At 36.8% G+C, this 18,600-nt stretch overlaps 1 protein-coding gene across 1 annotated transcript in view; it reads left to right on the top strand.

Annotated features, from left to right (window-relative positions):
• The window catches only part of LOC306847270 (CUB and sushi domain-containing protein 2-like), a gene marked incomplete at its 5' end in the record, with an annotated part of 308,039 nt that overhangs the window by 160,680 nt on the left and 128,759 nt on the right, over positions 1-18,600 (top strand). Inside the window, 4 exons of the mRNA XM_079381119.1 lie at positions 2,103-2,227; positions 10,780-10,901; positions 17,213-17,316; positions 18,040-18,152. Of these exons, the coding sequence (XP_079237245.1) occupies positions 2,103-2,227; positions 10,780-10,901; positions 17,213-17,316; positions 18,040-18,152 (464 nt within the window). The remainder of the gene's footprint in view (positions 1-2,102; positions 2,228-10,779; positions 10,902-17,212; positions 17,317-18,039; positions 18,153-18,600) is intronic.

The following is an 18,600-nucleotide window of genomic DNA, read 5'->3' as shown; positions in this document are numbered from 1 at the left end:
AAAGGGATAGTTAACACAAAATTGAAAGTTTTACTGCTGACCTCGTATCTTTACAAACCTGTATGACTTTCTGTCTTCTGTGGAACTACTATTCTCTGTGTGTGTGTGTGTGTGTGTGTTTGTTACCAAAACATTTTGGTTCCTATTGATTTTTGTTATATGGACCAAAAATAGTCATAATAATTAAATAAACAAATGAACAAACAAACTGTTATTTTATGCTCCACAGAAGAAAGTAAGTCATAGAGGTTTGGAACAACAAGAGGGTGAATGAATGATGACAGCATTTATTTTTTTATTTTTTTTGGTGATCTATCCCTTTAACAGAATAATACCGATATTGAGGACAGAGGAAAAACATGTACATTTATTAAATTAAAACAATATTTACAAGACAACATGTCAGAGAAAGGGAAGAAATGAAGTAGAAAAAAACATGTGAGATGTTGGGAAATAGCAAAATGGCAACATTTTCCTAAACCAAAATAGTAAAATTAATTAAAATTCACTGCTGTATTCACCTAATTGTGACGCTAACTATCTAATATGATTTCAATCTCAAAACATTGCCTTAAAGGGATAGTTCACCCAAAAATTAAAAGTCTGTCATTAATTACGCAACCTCATGTTGTTCCGAACCCGTAAGACCTTCGTTTATCTTCAGAACACAAATTAAATCTGAATAAATAAAATAAAATCCGAGAGCTTTCTTTGCACACAAAAACATATTCTCGTGGCTTCATAAAATTAAGGTTGAATCACTGATGTCACATGGACTATTTATTGATGTCCTTACGACCTTTCTGGGCCTTGCTTTGCTTTGCATTGCTGTCTGTGCAGGGTCAAAAAGCTCTCGGTTTCATTAAAAATATCTTATCTTGTGTTCCAAAGATGAATGAAGGAAAGTCTTTTGGGTTTGTATTGAGGGTGAGTATTTAATGACAGAATTTTCATTTTTGGGTGAGCTATCCCTTTAAAACATTTTACTCAATATATTTCGACATAAATGAAGGGGGCAGTAGGAATGACCTGGGAGAGAAACCAAGTGAATGTGAACCATCATTTATGATCGAAAAAGAGGACAGAGAGGGAAGGAGATTGAAAATGAGACAGAGGTCCGGACCTATTTAATTGATTGGGGACAGAGCAATAGTAGTGTCATTTCCAGGCACAGTGCTGCTACATAGCGGCCTGCGGTGCAAGTTAGACTGTCAGCGTCCTCCCGCAGGGTGAATGGCAGCGCCCCAGAGGATTCTAACACAGACAAATGAGGACAATCCGTTTTACACTCACTAGCTCTCAGGGCAATCGCAGCAGGGAAGTGAAAGACAATCGAAACTTTTTTACTGGAATGTTCTTAGCTCCGGCTACCTGAGAACCCCTTCATCAGTGGCTAGGTAATGGAAGCGCACAGAGATGCATCTGGAAACGCACATCGCAGTTTCCCAAAAGCTGTCCATTACCGAGATCAGACAGGACCACTGCTGCCGGCCAGGAGAGAGGGGGTATTTATGCTGACATGCTATTTGATTTAACCATGAACAGATACCAGCTCACATGTGAGAGGTTGGGAACTGCTGTGAAGGGCTTGAGTTGTCTGGCATCAGCATTTTGCGCAGTTGGAAAAGAAAGCAGGGAAATGATAGAAGATGGTGTTTTCCCCCTCTCTATCTTTTCCAAAGGGGATGAATAGAATTATATATGAAACTCAGTTGAATCTGATTCATCAGTCGCATCATTCTGCAGTCAGATATCTGCATACAATGACTGATAAACTGTATAATTGATCATTATCCCTGACTACCAATCTCCTGTGCTAGTTTCATGTCTCTCATAGCACTCTGCTGTTACTCTCTTTCTCACAAAATGCCATACTTTCAACTAATATCAATGTTTCATGTCCATTTATTGATTTATTTGCTAAGCAGCCGTATAATAATTAGGACAATGTTCAGCCGGCCAGTCATTATCGCTAAATAAACTTCCACATCGGGATTTATTTTGCCATAATGACCGACTGACTGTGCAGAATGTACATAATGTAGAATTTATAGATGTATGGCTTGGTATCCTTGCAAAATAATAGTATTTTTCTTTTGCAGGCGGGGTGCTACCGTGCACTTTTCTTGTGACGAAGGTTACGAGCTTCAGGGGTCTAAAAGCATCACTTGCCTGCGAGTTACAGACAGTTATGTTGGCTGGAGTGATGACCGGCCTATCTGCAGAGGTATGTCACTGTGGAAATCTTTTATTTTATTTTATTTTATTCTTTTTTCCTCCAGATTTTACCTTTGTTCAAAATTGTTCACAAGGTAATCAGATTATTAAACACACAGTTTTATTTTGTTTTGTTTTGTCACACAATCCTTGATTAATGACCTGAGAATGAAAGAGGACAATGAGGGGAAAAAAGCGAGAGATGAGAGAGAGGAAATGGAGAGGATGACAACAGATCTCTAAAGCAGATTTCCTAAGAAAGAAGAGATGGTATCGCTCAGGCAGTAATCAGCTTATTTGGCCTCACCAGGCTCCAATTAATTATTTTATTGAGCCTTACTTAATTTCTGACTTTGATTGGCTAGGACAGCCCCCAGGACTTCCTGCAACAACTGTCACATCCCCAGAGAGATGCTGTCCACCACACTGCCACCTTTGCCTTACGCCGTAAATTGAACTGCGAGTCTGGCATTTAGTTGTGGTACCAACACCATGCATCTTAACTACCTGCGGCACAACCTGTCAGTGGTATGGTACCGTTAGAGAATATACAATGGAGTCCAAAGCTGTAAATATTGTTTATCACTGTATATATGTTTTAGTTATAGTTATACTTAGTTGTATTTTAGTATTATATAATTTATTATTATTAATAATAATAATTAAATATTAAATTATTATAATTTATTACATGCACAGGGTTCGTACAAGGTGCTTGAAGTACTTGACTTTTTCAAATTAAGTGCTGGAAAACCCTTGAAAACAGCCATATTTATGAAAAGGTACTTGAATGTTTAAAAGGCAGTATACAGTATCTCACAGAAGTGAGTACACCCCTCACATTTTTGTAAATATTTTATTATATATTTTCATGTGACAACACTGAAGAAATTACACTTTGCTACAATGTAAAGTAGTGGGTGTACAGCTTGTATAACAGTGTAAATTTGCTGTCCCCTCAAAATAACTCAACACACAGCCATTAATGTCTAAACCGCTGAACACAAAAGTGAGTACACCCCTAAGTAAAAATGTCCAAATTGGGCCCAAAGTGTCAATATTTTGTGTGGCCACCATTATTTTCCAGCACTGCCTTAACCCTCTTGGGCATGGAGTTCACCAGAGCTTCACAGGTTGCCACTGGAGTCCTCTTCCACTCCTCCATGACGACATCACGGAGCTGGTGGATGTTAGAGACCTTGCGCTCCTCCACCTTCCGTTTGAGGATGCCCCACAGATGCTCAATAGGGTTTAGGTCTGGAGACATGCTTGGCCAGTCCATCACCTTTACCCTCAGCTTCTTTAGCAAGGCAGTGGTCGTCTTGGAGGTGTGTTTGGGGTCGTTATCATGTTGGTTCCAGTAATCCATGTCCTTAGTCTGCTTGTCTTCAGCAAACTGTTTGTGGGCGTTCTTGTGCATCATCTTTAGAAGAGGCTTGCTTCTGGGACGACAGCCATGCAGACCAATTTGATGCAGTGTGCAGCATATTGGTCTGAGCACTGACAGGCTGACCCCCCACCCCTTCAACCTCTGCAGCAATGCTGGCAGCACTCATACGTCTATTTCCCAAACACAACCTCTGGATATGACGCTGAACACGTGCACTCTACTTCTTTGGTCAACCATGGTGAGGCCGGTTCTGAGTGGAACCTGTCCTGTTAAACTGCTGTATGGTCTTGGCCACCATGCTGTAGCTCAGTTTCAGGGTCTTGGTAATCTTCTTATAGCCTACGCCATCTTTATGTAGAGCAACAATTATTTTTTTTCATATCCTCAGAGAGTTCTTTGTCATGAGGTGCCATGTTGAACTTCCAGTGACCAGGATGAGAGAGTGAGAGTGATAACACCAAATTTTACACACCTGCTTTTGAGCTGCTTGGCAACATAAAACATTTATAAAACTATGCATACACAGGAGAAAACATATTTCTATTAAGTGATTTGTTGTACATCGCTATTTCGAAATAAAAGTCCAAACCTTGCTCTGGGTTTGTATGTGGCCAAATATTAAAATAACTTGGATTTGAACGTCGTTGAATCACGCAGTAAAATGAAACCTCACCAGGCCGTTGGTGCCCTCTGCAGGTATTTATTATAATACATAATGTATTTATTTTATACCCTAAAATAAAGTGTTACCATGTAGTCAATACAAAGGCTGTTTTTCACTTAGGTATATTTTTATTACTGAAAATATCAGATTACTCACTTTTCTCAATAATCAGTATTACTTGATTACCAAGATTATCATTAGTTATGGGTCTAGATTGGTTAGATGTTTCAAAATACAACTACATTGTTTTGCTTTTTGTGATTAAAAGACAAATGTTTTGTCATTGACAATTTCTTTAAAAATTTATTTTGTCATTGAAAATTTCTCGTTCTAGTAAACCAAGAATCTGTATTTTGTCTCATGTAAGCTTTGTCTGAGCTTTGTCTCAGCTAAGTGTATTGTCACACCCCTAGTGTCTATGAGCATGATATAGCTCATAACTTTTAAAATGTATGATGAAGCTTTTACTGTGCGTTCACACCAGACGCGACTTGCGCGAATAAATCGCTATTTGTGCGTAGTTGGACGCTTGAACATTTTAGTTTACTCACTTCATTCGCACGTGAAATTTGCTTCATTCGCGTGTGAAATTCACTTCACAACAGACGCGAATTAGCATCAGGGAGGGGCTTCTGCCAGGCGGCTCTAGTCTCTTTGCGAAATGGCTGACATATAAATATTCCCATCCTTTTGTCTTTTCTTTTGATTTACACCCTTTATATATATATAAATAATCACATCTTTTCAACCTCTCTTGTAAATATTGCTATGTTTTTTCATCCTTAACTCTTGTAAATCTTTCATCATTTTTCAATCATTTTTTGTTCAAGTTTAGATTGTTATAGTTTTCTTGTTTTCAAATGATAAATGGAGCCAGCCTCCAAAAGGAATCCCTGTCTCGTTGCTGCATTCTCATTAGACTATACCACAACACTGGTCCAATCACAAATAACTATTTTTTTTACTATACTATTGTGAGTGTTTTTGCAATAGGATATAACAGCTCCAGGTGTCCACATACAGCGACGATTATTTTGTCCTCCATTGTTGTTTCGGATTTCTCATTTTCTCCCTCCGTTCACTACGTCGTAATCACGTCACTACTAGAGCAAGCTCCTGATTGGTTAACGCGCAGGATATCTATTCGCGTCTTTGCATTGGCTTAACATGTAAATCACTTGCACTTAACGCTTCATTCGCGTCTGGTGTGAACACACCATTACTCTTCAGGTCAATCATATATTCATAAAAAAATGTAATAAGGAAAGCGATAACTTTGCCATAGTATCCTTTCAAGTTACCACAGCCATTGTATGCTTTGCATGTGCTGCACTTTATTTGTACCATTTTTTTTATTAGTTTTTTATTAGAATTTGCAAGATAATAACAATATTGTGATCTCTGATTTTATACCTTGAAGATGAAAAAAAAAAGTGTTTGAAAAGTCCTTGAAAGTCCTGTAATTTCATTTAGCAGTTTCTGTACGAACCCTGCATACATTTTTAAAAAAAATGTTAAAAATGTTGTGTCAGTAATATTTTTCATTTATTTGTTTGTTTTAGAAAGAAATAGGTTATTCATCTATCAGTGATGCGTTAAATTGCAAAATGCTGTTCTTTTGTCCTTTATATTCATCGAAGAATCCTGAAAAAATGTTCCATGGCTTCCTCAAATATGTTAAGAAGCTCAACTATTTTCATCATTGATGATAATATAAAATGTTTCTTAAGCAGTAAATCAGCATATTAGAATGATTTCTGAATGATCGGGAAAAATGATGCTGAAAATTCATCTATATTACTATAAAAAAATCGTTATTTTAAATTTGAATAATAATTCACAATATTGAAAATTGATAAATTGATTGATTGTCTTGGCCATAAGAGACTTATTTTTTTTTTTTAAATATATAAAAATAAATAATAATAATAATATATGCATTTTGTTAGTATGCATTTACATCTTACCCAAACAGAGATAAGAACCGCTGGTGTTGTCATAGAGTTTTTTTTAGATGTCATTTGAGTAATAAACTGTTTTAATATATTATTTGGAGCATTCAGGCTGTCCTACAGAACGCCGCTTCTCTTACTGTAGCCCTACACCAACAGGCTCACACACATTAAGCGTTAGTTTTACCTGCTCACTTCTACTTCATATCGATTAATTTCTCCTGAGCTGCTTGGCCAGCTGTGGACTATTAGTCTTTCATTAGTTACATATCCTGTCTCTTACACCACCAGTGGCCTTTGCCACCATGGACCCCTCAGGCTTGACAATCTTCGGGGGAAAGTTAGTTAGACAGCTTTGTGATGGATTGCACCAGTTGCCTTTGTTTTTGATTATTTAACGATCAGTTTTTGGCACATCACTGTGGGCTTGTGGAAAGAGGGAAAATGGACCTGGAATTGGGAAACCGTCGGAATCACCAGATGGACCAAGTTCCCTTATCAGCCCCATTACTCATGTGAAAAGGGTTGATATTTAGCTATTGCTCTTCAGAACCCGTTTCTTCATCACTTGCTCCTTTTCACCACTAATGTAGAGAATGATTATTTGTCTTGTTTCATTGATTTAACACTCTAAATGCCAGGCCATTATTCAAAACAGGTCCTTTTTAATTGCATGCTCCAGGAAAATCTGTATCATAAGAATAATTATTAATGGCGCCACAGAAAAAGCGCTCATAAATCATTGTCGCTAAATACATAAATACTAGCATAAAAGTGCAATAATAATAGTGTGTCCTTGAGGTTTTCTCTCTCTGTGTGTAGAAATATTTCCATGATTTGCAGGATTTTAAAGCATCCAGGACTTGCACGAGAAATCTATAAAATACAGTTGTGTCTTTTTTTTTTTAATTTGTTTTATTTAGAAATCAAATCAATCCTTAATAGAACCTGAAATATACATTATATCATGAGCAAAGAGTTTTGTTTGTTGATTGTTGGTCCAGTGGCTTGAAGTAACTCTTTGTACTGTATCCCTGTCTATGTTTTAACTCCCCAGTATTTCATTCCCTCCATCACAGGCTTTACATCTCACATTTGAAATGTGCTTTGGGAAATCCAGGGTCTTGGAACTGTTAGCCTGAAACTAATTTGATCAAATTCAGCCTGAATTAGGTGAACTTTAAATTATTATCTTACTGCAGCACTGTCCTTTCAACTTAAATGCACTTGGACTATTTCACAGCTGAGCCCCTGATAATAGATATCATCTTCTTATAGCATGATTATTATGTTGAAGAGTATGTTGGTTCATTTTTGATTTCGAGTTACAACCCCTGCAGTCTCTTCAACATAGTCTCTTGGTATCTTGTGTTCCTTGAGACCAACTCTCAGAATATTCATTGTGTTTTATTTTTGTAACCCTAAACTAACATTTCCAAAACATTGGAGGGAGTTTATTTTACATGACAGCCTAATAAGACAATAAAACAAAACAGTAAAAAAAAACATTAGTTAACATTCTGTAAACTAATGTTTTTATTTTTTACTGTTTTTTTTTATTTTTATAACCATTAACCAACATTTCTAGAACTCCAGATTTTGTGTGTGTGAGTGTGACAACATGGTTACCTTGAAATGTGATCTAATGGTTATGTTTGTTTTATTTTATAGACGATAACCTTAAATGTCCAGAATGTTGCAGATAAGTGTAGGTGACGATAGAGCCCTGCACGGGCCTCAAATTTAAGCCCCGGCCCTTGTCCGACAGCTCATCAGAATTACCGACCTGAGCCTGTCAACCCCCACCCCCCACCCCCTTCTCCCAAAACAGCTTATACTACTGTTGCAGCTATTAAAATAGTTCAGTTTTGTATGTAATGGCAAAGTTTAACTTTTTAAATTAAAGAAATTAAAGTTTAACGATTAACTTAAATTTCCTTAACTTAAATTTCCATAATGTTGCAGAAAAGTATGTGTGGCAACCAAAAAAAAACTTTTATACAATGTTATCAAATGGTTATTTTTATTGGTCACCCTTCAATTTAAGGTCCATTTTAAATATGAAATTTGCCTCAATCAACTCATAATTATGGCTTATTAATAGTTAGTAATGTAGTTGTTAAGTTTCGTTATTGGGTAGGATTAAGGAATGCAGAATATGTGCTTTATAAGTACTTATAAACAGCCAGTATATTAATAATAGGCATGCTAATAAGCAACTAGTTAATAGTAAGAATTGGTCCCTAAACTAAAGTGTTACCTTTTTGTTTTTGCAACCAATTCAGAACATTGCTAGGAGGGTTCTGTGTGATACCTGAGGCCCCGTTTACACTAGTGCGTTTTCGTCTTAAAATACTCCGTTTTACACTACTCCGGCTTTTTGACCCTAAACAATTAAGACTTTTGAAAACGCTGCTGACCCCGTTTTAGTTTGAAAACTCTGGGGTTGCGTTTAAGTGTAAACGGAGTAAAACAAAGACTTTTGAAAACAATGGCTTGGCTGCCCACTGCCCATATTCGCTCTGCGTATCCTTGACGACCGTGTAAACAGTAACATCATTGTTGTACCCATAGATTTGTATAAGTAGATTCCCCATTCGACCTCTCCAAGCTCGTAAATGCATCCGCCATTTATATAATAGGGAATCTACCTAAACATATCTATGGTTGTACCTGCAGGAATGGTCACGTGACATGCGTTTTAGGTTGTGTAGTGTAAGTGTAAACGCCGTTTGAAAATGAAAATGCACTAGTGTAATCGCCGCCTAAATAAGAACTTCTTTCGAATTTTATATGATGGTTATTTTTGATTTTATAACCATAAACATTTCTAGAACATAGCAGGTACGTTTCTGTATAACTTGGATCTTTTTTTTTCTTGGATCATAATCTTTTTCTAGTGGTCAATTTTATTTTATTTTTATAACCTCATATTGTAATCATACGTGCCCAAAATATTTGTTAGGATTATCCCAGAAGTTCTCTCATTGAGAATTTCTTACACCCCAAAATTGATGATGATTGACAAAAATGCTATCAATGATTATTAGCAAACCCCAAACCTTTAAAGCAGAAATCTGCAGACAACACACATTATGTTGTGAAGGTGAAAATTGGGGTCAGCCGGCCCTGATGTTAATTAACTTTCCAAAGACTTTTGTTCTTTAATGTCAGCCCACCTTAAAGTGTTTGAGGAAACTTTGCGAGTGTGTGTGTGTGGCAGGGGAGGCCCTGAGGAGCTCACCTCAGACATAGCTCATTAAAAGCTCCAGCTGGTCTCAGACCTGCAGAAACATTCATTTAGTGCAAACACACTGGCTGTGCCCTCCCTTCTCATTAGACATCGAGTGCTTTCATTCGATGGAGGTATTTAAAGTCCTCCTGGAGGCCGCAAGTGTCGCTTTAACTGTGAGAAAAGTCACAGAAAAGTCAAGCACTCAAGTCATTGGTAATGTCATTGAACATTCAGGTCACACACCGGTCCAATCAAAACCAGCAACCCAAGATAGGTAACAATAGTGCGAAATATTGACTGCAGCCGAAGGCTAAGCCTTTATATGTGTGCTTTTTTAATCATTTGTGACCCTGGACCACAAAACCAGTCTTAAGTCGCTGGGGTATATTTGTAGCAATAGCCAAAAATATATTGTATGGGTCAAAATTATCGATTTTTCTTTTATGCCAAAAATCAGTAGGATATTAAGTAAAGATCATGTTCCATGAAGATATTTTGTAAATTTCTTAGCGTAAATATATTGACACTTAAGACTGGTTTTGTGGTCCAGGGTCACATTTAAGATTTTGTTACATTCTGTCTGTAGGCCCACAAGCCAATCACAACCTTTGAAAGTGGTATGGATAGGGTATAGTAAGAGTGATATCTAGAAAAATAGTTCTTGTGAGTCTGTCTGTTGAACTCAACATTGTTTGTGGTCCTCTTGCTTTTCATTTTAGGTTTACTCGATAGTGACTAAACTAAAACTAAAACTTTTCTTGGAGCTTAACTTAACTTAATTTAAATGTTTGGGATTTATAGATAATTTTCCCTTTTTTCCTCTGTTACTCCAGGCAATTAATGTGTGATTAAACAGAAAATTATTTAATATTTTGTCATGTTCTGTTTGACAGTAGACATGTCAATAGATGGAGCTGAAAATCAGTTTAAAACCACCTTGTAGTTAATTAATTTAATTCATTCGGTTGCATTATAGATTTGCAATCAGTTATTATACGAATTTGACATTGTTACACATTATTTTTTATCTGGCAGCAAGAGAACACAACTGAACATGTTTAGTCTAAAATATTATTCCTCTGTAGAAAAACTTTTTTTTTTTTTTTGCTGGTTTTATCCCATGTTTGAAGTATCAGTGTCTTTCAGTATAGTGTGACAACATATCTTTCTATTCTGTTGTTCAGATAACTGTTACTGTGATATTTGGTGCTGAAGTGGTCTTTATCTTTTTTCCCCCTTAAAAGCCTCAAATCTTTCATAGATGAGTTGTTGTTTCACTCCCTGAAGAGTCAAACTGCATGATTTGTTTCTCTTCTTTCAGCTCCTATGTGTGGCAGTCAGCTCCGTGGCCCGAGTGGCATCATCACCTCTCCAAACTTCCCAGTACAGTATGACAACAATGCTAACTGCACCTGGATCATCACAGCTTCAGACCCTTCCAAGGTAAATGCTTCCAAAAAACATACCTAGTGTTTTCATATGAGCTCTGGGCGCTGTGGAAACATATGTAGCTTCACACTTGAGTATTAGAGAGTGTCATTTGAAATGAAATAATAATTAGGCCCAGGCAAAACCCATAGACTTTGTTTTTTTTCGCCTTTTCTGTTCTGATTTAATGGTAAAATCTGATTTAAACACGGTAATATGCACACTACCATTCAAAAGATTGGGGTCAGTGAGTTTAAAGAAGTGTCTTAAGCTTACCAAGGCGTCATTTATTTGATCAGTAAAATCAGTAATATTATGTAATATTATTATACCTTAAGTGTTTTTTTCTTTTCAATTTTAATATTTTGTGATGACAACGCTGAATTTCAGCAGCAATTACTCCAGTCTTCAGTGTCACAACATCCTCCAGAAATCATTCTTAAATGCTGATTTGATGCTCAGTAAACACATTTGTTTGTAACATAAGTGTCTTTACTGTCACGTTTGAACAATTTAATATGCCTTTTCTGAATAAGAGTAATAAAAAAAAATCTTACCCCAAACTTTTGATTATTTGTGCACAACATAGAGTTAATGTTATTGGAAACTGAAGGCATTTTCAAATGAGCCAAAATATTTAATAAAGAAACACACAGGGGACAACTTTCCAAAGGAAATTTAAAGAGTTTTCTGTGGGCACAGTTTCCATGTGGGCTTGCCAATAACTACAGGTTGCAGGGGAGAGGATACACAGATATTGAGAGATGATGTACAATATCCAGATATCTACACACTCATATATAACTGAAGCATGACGGTTATATTAAAGGAGAATGAAAGATAAAGAAAACTACATTCGAGCAGCTATACCATGGTAGAGACAAAAACTGTGGTGCTGTTTGTGTCATGACTTTGGCGTCGAGTTCAAGGCCATTTTCTTACTGGCTCTCCAGATTTTCGTTATCTAGCTTCAAATAAATGGCTTTACAAATCTCTCCCCTCATCACCATGACTCAGTTGGGAGAGAAGGGGAGCGAGAGATGGAGGGCAAATGGAACGGGGTAGAGCGGCTCTATCAGTGCCCCCTGCTTTTTCTCTGCTGCCCAGTGCGCTATTTCATCCTGTGTGTAAAGGACAGTTGTGCTTCACACTGTCACGGCTGGAGAGCGGGGCACGGATGAAGATGGAACATTGCTGCTTTTGCTCTTTACAACCGTAATGACATTCTATTTTCATTCTGACACAATAGTACCCGGAAAAGACGTGAGGTTAGCTGTGAGACTGAGGCAGAACCGGGGCTGTATGAAATGTACCTGACAATGAGCTTTTGATTTCGCTGCAGCTGGTTTGCTGCCTGAGCCAAAGACTCTCCCAGTGTGGAGAGATCCCAGCAGCTGTTAAAGCCTTTAGCATCACAGTTAGCTAGAGTTTGACATCATTTAGCATTTGTTGATGCATAATGAATATTTAAAGGGAAGTATTTTATTTATTTATTTTTGCGTTAAATTGTGGTGGAAGCAGCTAGTGTATATATCTAAGCCATTTGCAGTTTGAGTGTAAAGTAAACAAAGTGGTATTGGTTTGTTTGTTGGAGTTGTCTGACATATCAACTTCTGTGTCATTCAGCATTGGGCTGAGATGGGACTGCATGCACTTAGCTGTTTAACAGAAGATTTAGCAGTCTGTCTGAAAAATGGTAAATGCTATAAGGATACTATTTTGCTATAAATAAGGTGAATTTAGGAGAACTGTTGAGATTCTTTACAGACACCAAACTTTCTTGCCAAAACCTTTAGTCATGTGTAGCTTTTCAGGATAAAAAGGTAAAGGGGATATAGGAATGTATGGGAAAACTTTTCAATCGTCATTTTTGCAGTTTCACTTATGTACTTACTTACTTTTGTCATTTAGCAGACGCTTTTTTCCAAAGCGACTTACAAATAAGAAAAACTAACTAAAACTAAAAGTTACAACTCTACAAATACTATATACCCACATATTTAAGAAAATAAAGAAATTAAATAAAATTGACATGCATATAACAACATTTCAATAATAAACATATAAATGAAAAAACTAAAATAAAAAGCGATACTTCTATCCCTTGCCGGTGTCCCTGCCCGGTGGAGTCGCACGGTAGAATTGATGGTCTTTACACTCTTTACTTTTTACTTTTGTCATTTAGCAGACATTTTATGTACATATACTATCGTTCAAAAGTGTAGGCTGTAAGATTTTGTTTTCGAAAGAAGTCTCTTATACGCACCTAGACTAAAAAAATACAGCTAAGACAGTAGTATTGTGAAATATTATTACAATTTAAAATAACTTTTTTCAAATTTAATGTATTACAAAAATTCCGATCTATTCCTGTAATGCAAAGCTGAATTTTCAGCAACATTACTCTAGTCTTCAGTGTTACATAATTATTCTGAAATCATTTTAATATGCTGATTTGCTCCTCAAGAAACATTTCTTAGTATGATCAATGCTGAAAAATTGTGCTGCTTGATATTTTTGTGAAAACTATGCTTCTTTTTAGGATTCTTTGGTGAATACACTGTAAAAAATGAATTCAGTCTTGCAATTTTCATTTTAAAAATTAAGGTGATAATTAAAAATAGTGTGTATATTTGATTAAATTGCCCCTATTATTGGTTACGAAAGGTTCATCTTTTGGTTTTGGGAGTCCCCAACAGCAGGTCAAAAAAAATAAAAATTAATTGTCTTATAATATGGATTTATTTTTACCTTATTTGCTCAACGACTCCCAAACGATTTTCTCAACAATAACTTTTTCCAAACCCCTCCTTTGCGTGACGCTAATCTGTGGTGATTGGTCCGATTGGTCGATTTCATTTCCATTTCATCATGCCTGCCTGATACAGCAGCATTTGTGAGTGCAGTGCTGCTTTGTGTACAGCCGTTACCAGGGTTGGGCCGATAGACGATGCCATCGTCCATCTCCGATGGCTGATAGACATCACGATGTTGAGCCGGTATCGTGATTTTCCTTGCCGTTTTGAGTACAGATTTTTACGCTTCGGGCACACCCCCTAACTCCAACCCCCGCCACCCGATGTCATCGTCCATCGCAATATTTCACTGCAGACATCATCCGATGCCAGTTTTATAGACATCGCCCAACTTTAGCCGTTACCAGGGAAACAGCTATTTTTACTGCTCCAAAAGCGGCACCTAGTGGCAAAGAAAGAAGTTGCATTTTCATTCAGACAGATTTACCCTCACAGTGCAGATCACAGCCTCTTCTCGACATGATGCGAGCCACAGGATCCACAGGAAAGAAGGTTACCTATTTATTTTAAGACAATTGGCTCAATTATGCCGTTTTGTTTTAGTGGTGATTGTTAATTCCCAGCATGCTTTGTAGCCTATATGGTGGGATATGGAGAGTAAATATTAAAATTAAGTGCTAGTTTGTTATTTTGAGTGAAGGGAAACATCTGTTAATGTTTAATGTTCAGTGCTCAATCTTTTGCAACATTATACATATCTTTACTGTCACCCTTGATCAATTTAATGCATCTTTGCTAAATAAAGTATTAATCTCTATCAATAATAATAATAATTAAATAATAATCTTCCTCACACCAGATTTAGTAGTGACTTAGAGATATGTACATTACAAATTATGTACAATTATGTCCATACTATAGCATAATTTGGATGGACTTTTAAAACATACATGTGTTTAAGCCACAGGCCCTGTCATTTTATTCCAAGCATGGTAAAAATCTTATTTCCATCCTAAAATGCCATTAACACAACAAATACGTTGCCATTTGGTAGATGAATTTATTAAACTACTAAGTGCTTATATGAAGTGCAAGGGAAATGTAATGACATTTGGTTAGCAGCGTGAAATGTTTAATCAACTAAAACAAGTAACATACTGAAGTTCAGACGAAGCAGAGTCTGTAATGCCTCAGTACCAGATTCCCCAGAGCTATACTTAAAGATGCTCTTGCTACTCAAAGATGTCCATTCTATTTATGTCAACCGTGGTGCCTAATGATGGGTGCTGGAAAACGGCTGAACTTGGAACTAATGAATGAGAGAAACAGATAGAACTCTGCAGGGAAGGCAGCATGTGGAACCGCACCGGGCTGAATCCCCCACTCACAGACAAACATTAGCTCAGAGTCTAGACACTGCGTTTCTGCCTTAGAAGGAGGATCCCCAGAAGGCATAATAATAGAGAATGAGTTGTTCATGAGAAGACATGCCTGATTGCTTTTGTTGTCCTCTTCTTTTTTAATTATCAGTCCTTCTTTTGTTCTGTGCGCTATCGTCATTCAGCGGACTGGTATTATCTACTACTCCACTTCTGCAGGGACTTCCATTTTGACAAAAAGCCTCGTTCCTCCAATAAGTCCCGCTCCCTGCTATGTAGTCTTTGAGCAGTATCGCTCTCAGCTGCGAAACAGTAGTCACAATGTCTTTTGTCTGAGAGCCTCAGGAGTGATATTTTCCTATTTATTAATTAATTTATATATTCTATGATGTTTTCTCTCATTTTATTTATTTTTCATTTCATTATTTAATTTTATTTTATTTTATTTGTTTTTATTTTTTCAGCTCATCAGCTCAGCTTTCTGTGGGATATTGAAGCTGTTAATGTAGCTCAAGAAAAATATTGCACCCTTTTTACTTAGCTATAGGTGAGAGTGGGGGTAAGGATAAACTAATACACCCAAGTACAGTATATTGCAGGATATATTGCATGGTATTTTATGCCATGTATAAAATATGGTGATAAAAAACTCTTATCAGAATAAATCTGAATAAATGAAAAAGTATAATAATAATAATTATTATTATTAGTAGTAGTATTAAGAATAATGAAGTGAAAAAAACAACAATTCTACATTGTAATGGTGTACATTACACCATTTGTAATAGTTATATTTACAATAATATTTTACAAATTTAATATAATATTTGCAATAGTTAGTTTTTTCTTCCAAATTTAAAGACAAAAAAATACTGCTTTTAATGATTCATGTGTAATGTTTAGCCAAATAATTCACCTGCTTTTATAAATGTCAAATGATCAACATGTATGACAAATATTTGTCTAAATACTTAAGTTTGCTCTCACATAAGTTTCATTTTACCTGTCATGTAGAATATTTTCTTTTGCTTTGGGACAAAAAAAATAAAACCCTCAATCACAGGCAGCTGCATGTAATGTAATATAATCACATGATGATAATTATGCAAAGTTTGCTAAATTAAGAGGCTGATCTTCATCGTCTATGCAATCATTTGATGACTAAACATTATCGAATCACTTTCTGTAATGACTGATTTGTTCTCCGAGTCCTGTTGTGTGACTTTCTATAAAGAAGGTTTTAGTGTGGCATGATGGTCAGGTTTCATGCTCTGCCTCAGAGTATTGACTTGCTGGGATCAGCCTTTGCATCATAATCACTCAGTGAGTCAGTCGAGGATCGCCCCGCCCACAGTGCTGTCACTCACCATCATACACATCGTACAGGACACGCTGGGATTAGCTGACGTGGGCAGCACGCCCTCCGTTGAGGGGGAGGATTGAGAAAAGCAATGCTCAGAGGAGGTAAAGGAGGATAAAATCTTGTTCACTGTCGGTGTGACCTAGAATGCTGCCACTCCACCTCTGGCACTCTTTGTTGTGGAGCGTGTTTACCATAGGACAGAATGCAATTTGCATTTATATAAGCTTTTTCATTAGGAGTTGGTCTACAAACACTACAAAAACATTAAGAATTTGGTGGAAATGTGGCAGCCAATTTGGAAAGGGAGAATAGACAGCACTTTTTTATTTATTTTGATTCATACTTTTTCACAGTATTTCTTTTTACTGTTTATCAGCAATAAAACTTCATATTTAATTGTTCATCTTTCCATAACTCGTTCTTTTCTCCTTTTGAATAAAAAAAATTCTGCAGTCTTGTTTTCATCTTGGAGAAGAATGAGAAATATGCACCTTTGACTCTTCAGTTTCCTAAATCAAATGCATAAATTCTTTCTTTGTTTTCTTCTACAACTGCAGAAAGAGTTTTTTTCTCCTCTGTTAGCTAGTGTGTGCAATCTGATAATTACTGATTTCAAAAATATTATGAAATGTCTGGTGTTATAATTAGGTTGCTCATCCACAAGAAAACTACTTTTGTTATTTATTTATTTATTTATTTATTTATTCATGGCCTTTCAAACCAAAGGGGAATATGATGAACCAAAGATGAAGAAGAAAAAACTTTAACTGCTTTGCTATTTTTCTAACCGAGTTTAGAAAGCTGACTCTGATTTTTCTTTGTGTGTAGGTGATCAAGCTGACTTTTGAGGAGTTTGACTTGGAACGAGGCTACGATACTCTAACTGTGGGAGACGGAGCTGTAATCGGCGATCAGCGGACAGTCTTTCATGTGTGAGTACTCTTGTTCATCGTTTGCATTCTTCTCTGTCCTCTCTCAGACTCCTCCCAGGCTGTGTCTCCCACTCTTAAACTCTCCTCTCTGTGTGCATAAACCTCCTCCCCATCTTCTTTCATCTCCAACATCCTCTCTTTCTTCAGCGCCAACTTTTTCTCCTCCACTGCCGTTCCTTCCTTTAACCCCCCTCTATTTCATCTCATTTCATCACCCCTCTGAACAGAAGTGTATGGAAGAAATACCCCAAGCTTTATTGTCAATCACTATGAGTCTCAATGTTAGAACAAGATCACTCCTGCTCCAAAAAGCGCATCACACGTTGATGCCCCATAATGCAGATTTGCGCACCAGATGCTCCGGAAACGTTGCTGAGTGTGTTGTTATTAATTTTGTTGAAATGTATGGTCTTCATAAAGTTTTATCAATACCGTTTTATGTGCGCTCTCTGACAGAGGTGTACAAGTGCTTGTATTCCTTTTGAATGTCCCTGTGTCCCTGGGCGCTTTCTCTCTGGTTACTCAGAGTCTCCTGATGGTCTAATGTGCTTAATTAGCAGGTCTCATAAGCCCTTATGGACCAGTTGCACAGGTCCCCTAAGGCTAGTGCCAGGGGAATCAGGAAACTCCCAGTGTTCCCTCGGAGGTGCCAAATGATGGCGTATATATTGAAAGTGAAGAATCACTTTTTATAATGTTTCTCTGTTTTGTTTTGATTTTAAGGTTGTCTGGAACTACGACTCCAGATCTGGTGGTCAGTACCAGCCATCAGATGTGGCTTAATTTTAAAACGGATGACACGAGTGGCTCCCTGGGCTTCAAGGTTTCTTATGAAGGTAAGTTGAGGAAACCGTTTGCGTTTGGGTTTAGAGTAATCTTAAAGACATAGTTCACCCAAAAATGAAAATGTTGTCATTTACTCACCCTCATGTCGTTCCAAACCTGTATGAGTTTCTTTCTTATGTTGAACATAAATTAAAATATTTTGAAGATTCAATCAAACACTTGATGGACCCTATTTACTTCCATAGTTTTTCTTTCTCTACTATGGAAGGCAATGGGGACCAACAACTATTTGGTTCTTCAGAATTCTTCAAAATATCTTCTTTTGTGTTCAACATAAGAAGGAAAGTTATACAGGTTTGGAACGACATGAGGGTGAGTAGATGATGACAAAGTTTTCATTTTTGGGTAAACTATTCCTTTAAACATAGTTCACTCAAACATGAAAATTGTCGTCTTTTGTCACCCTCAAGTTGTTCCAATCCTCTATGAGTTTCTTCC

This window comes from Barbus barbus (genome assembly GCF_936440315.1).
Source record: "Barbus barbus genome assembly, chromosome: 27".
NCBI classification, from domain to species: domain Eukaryota; kingdom Metazoa; phylum Chordata; class Actinopteri; order Cypriniformes; family Cyprinidae; genus Barbus; species Barbus barbus.
The sequence above is the reverse complement of the archived record's forward strand: the minus strand, read 5'-3'. Positions and strand labels throughout refer to the sequence as shown.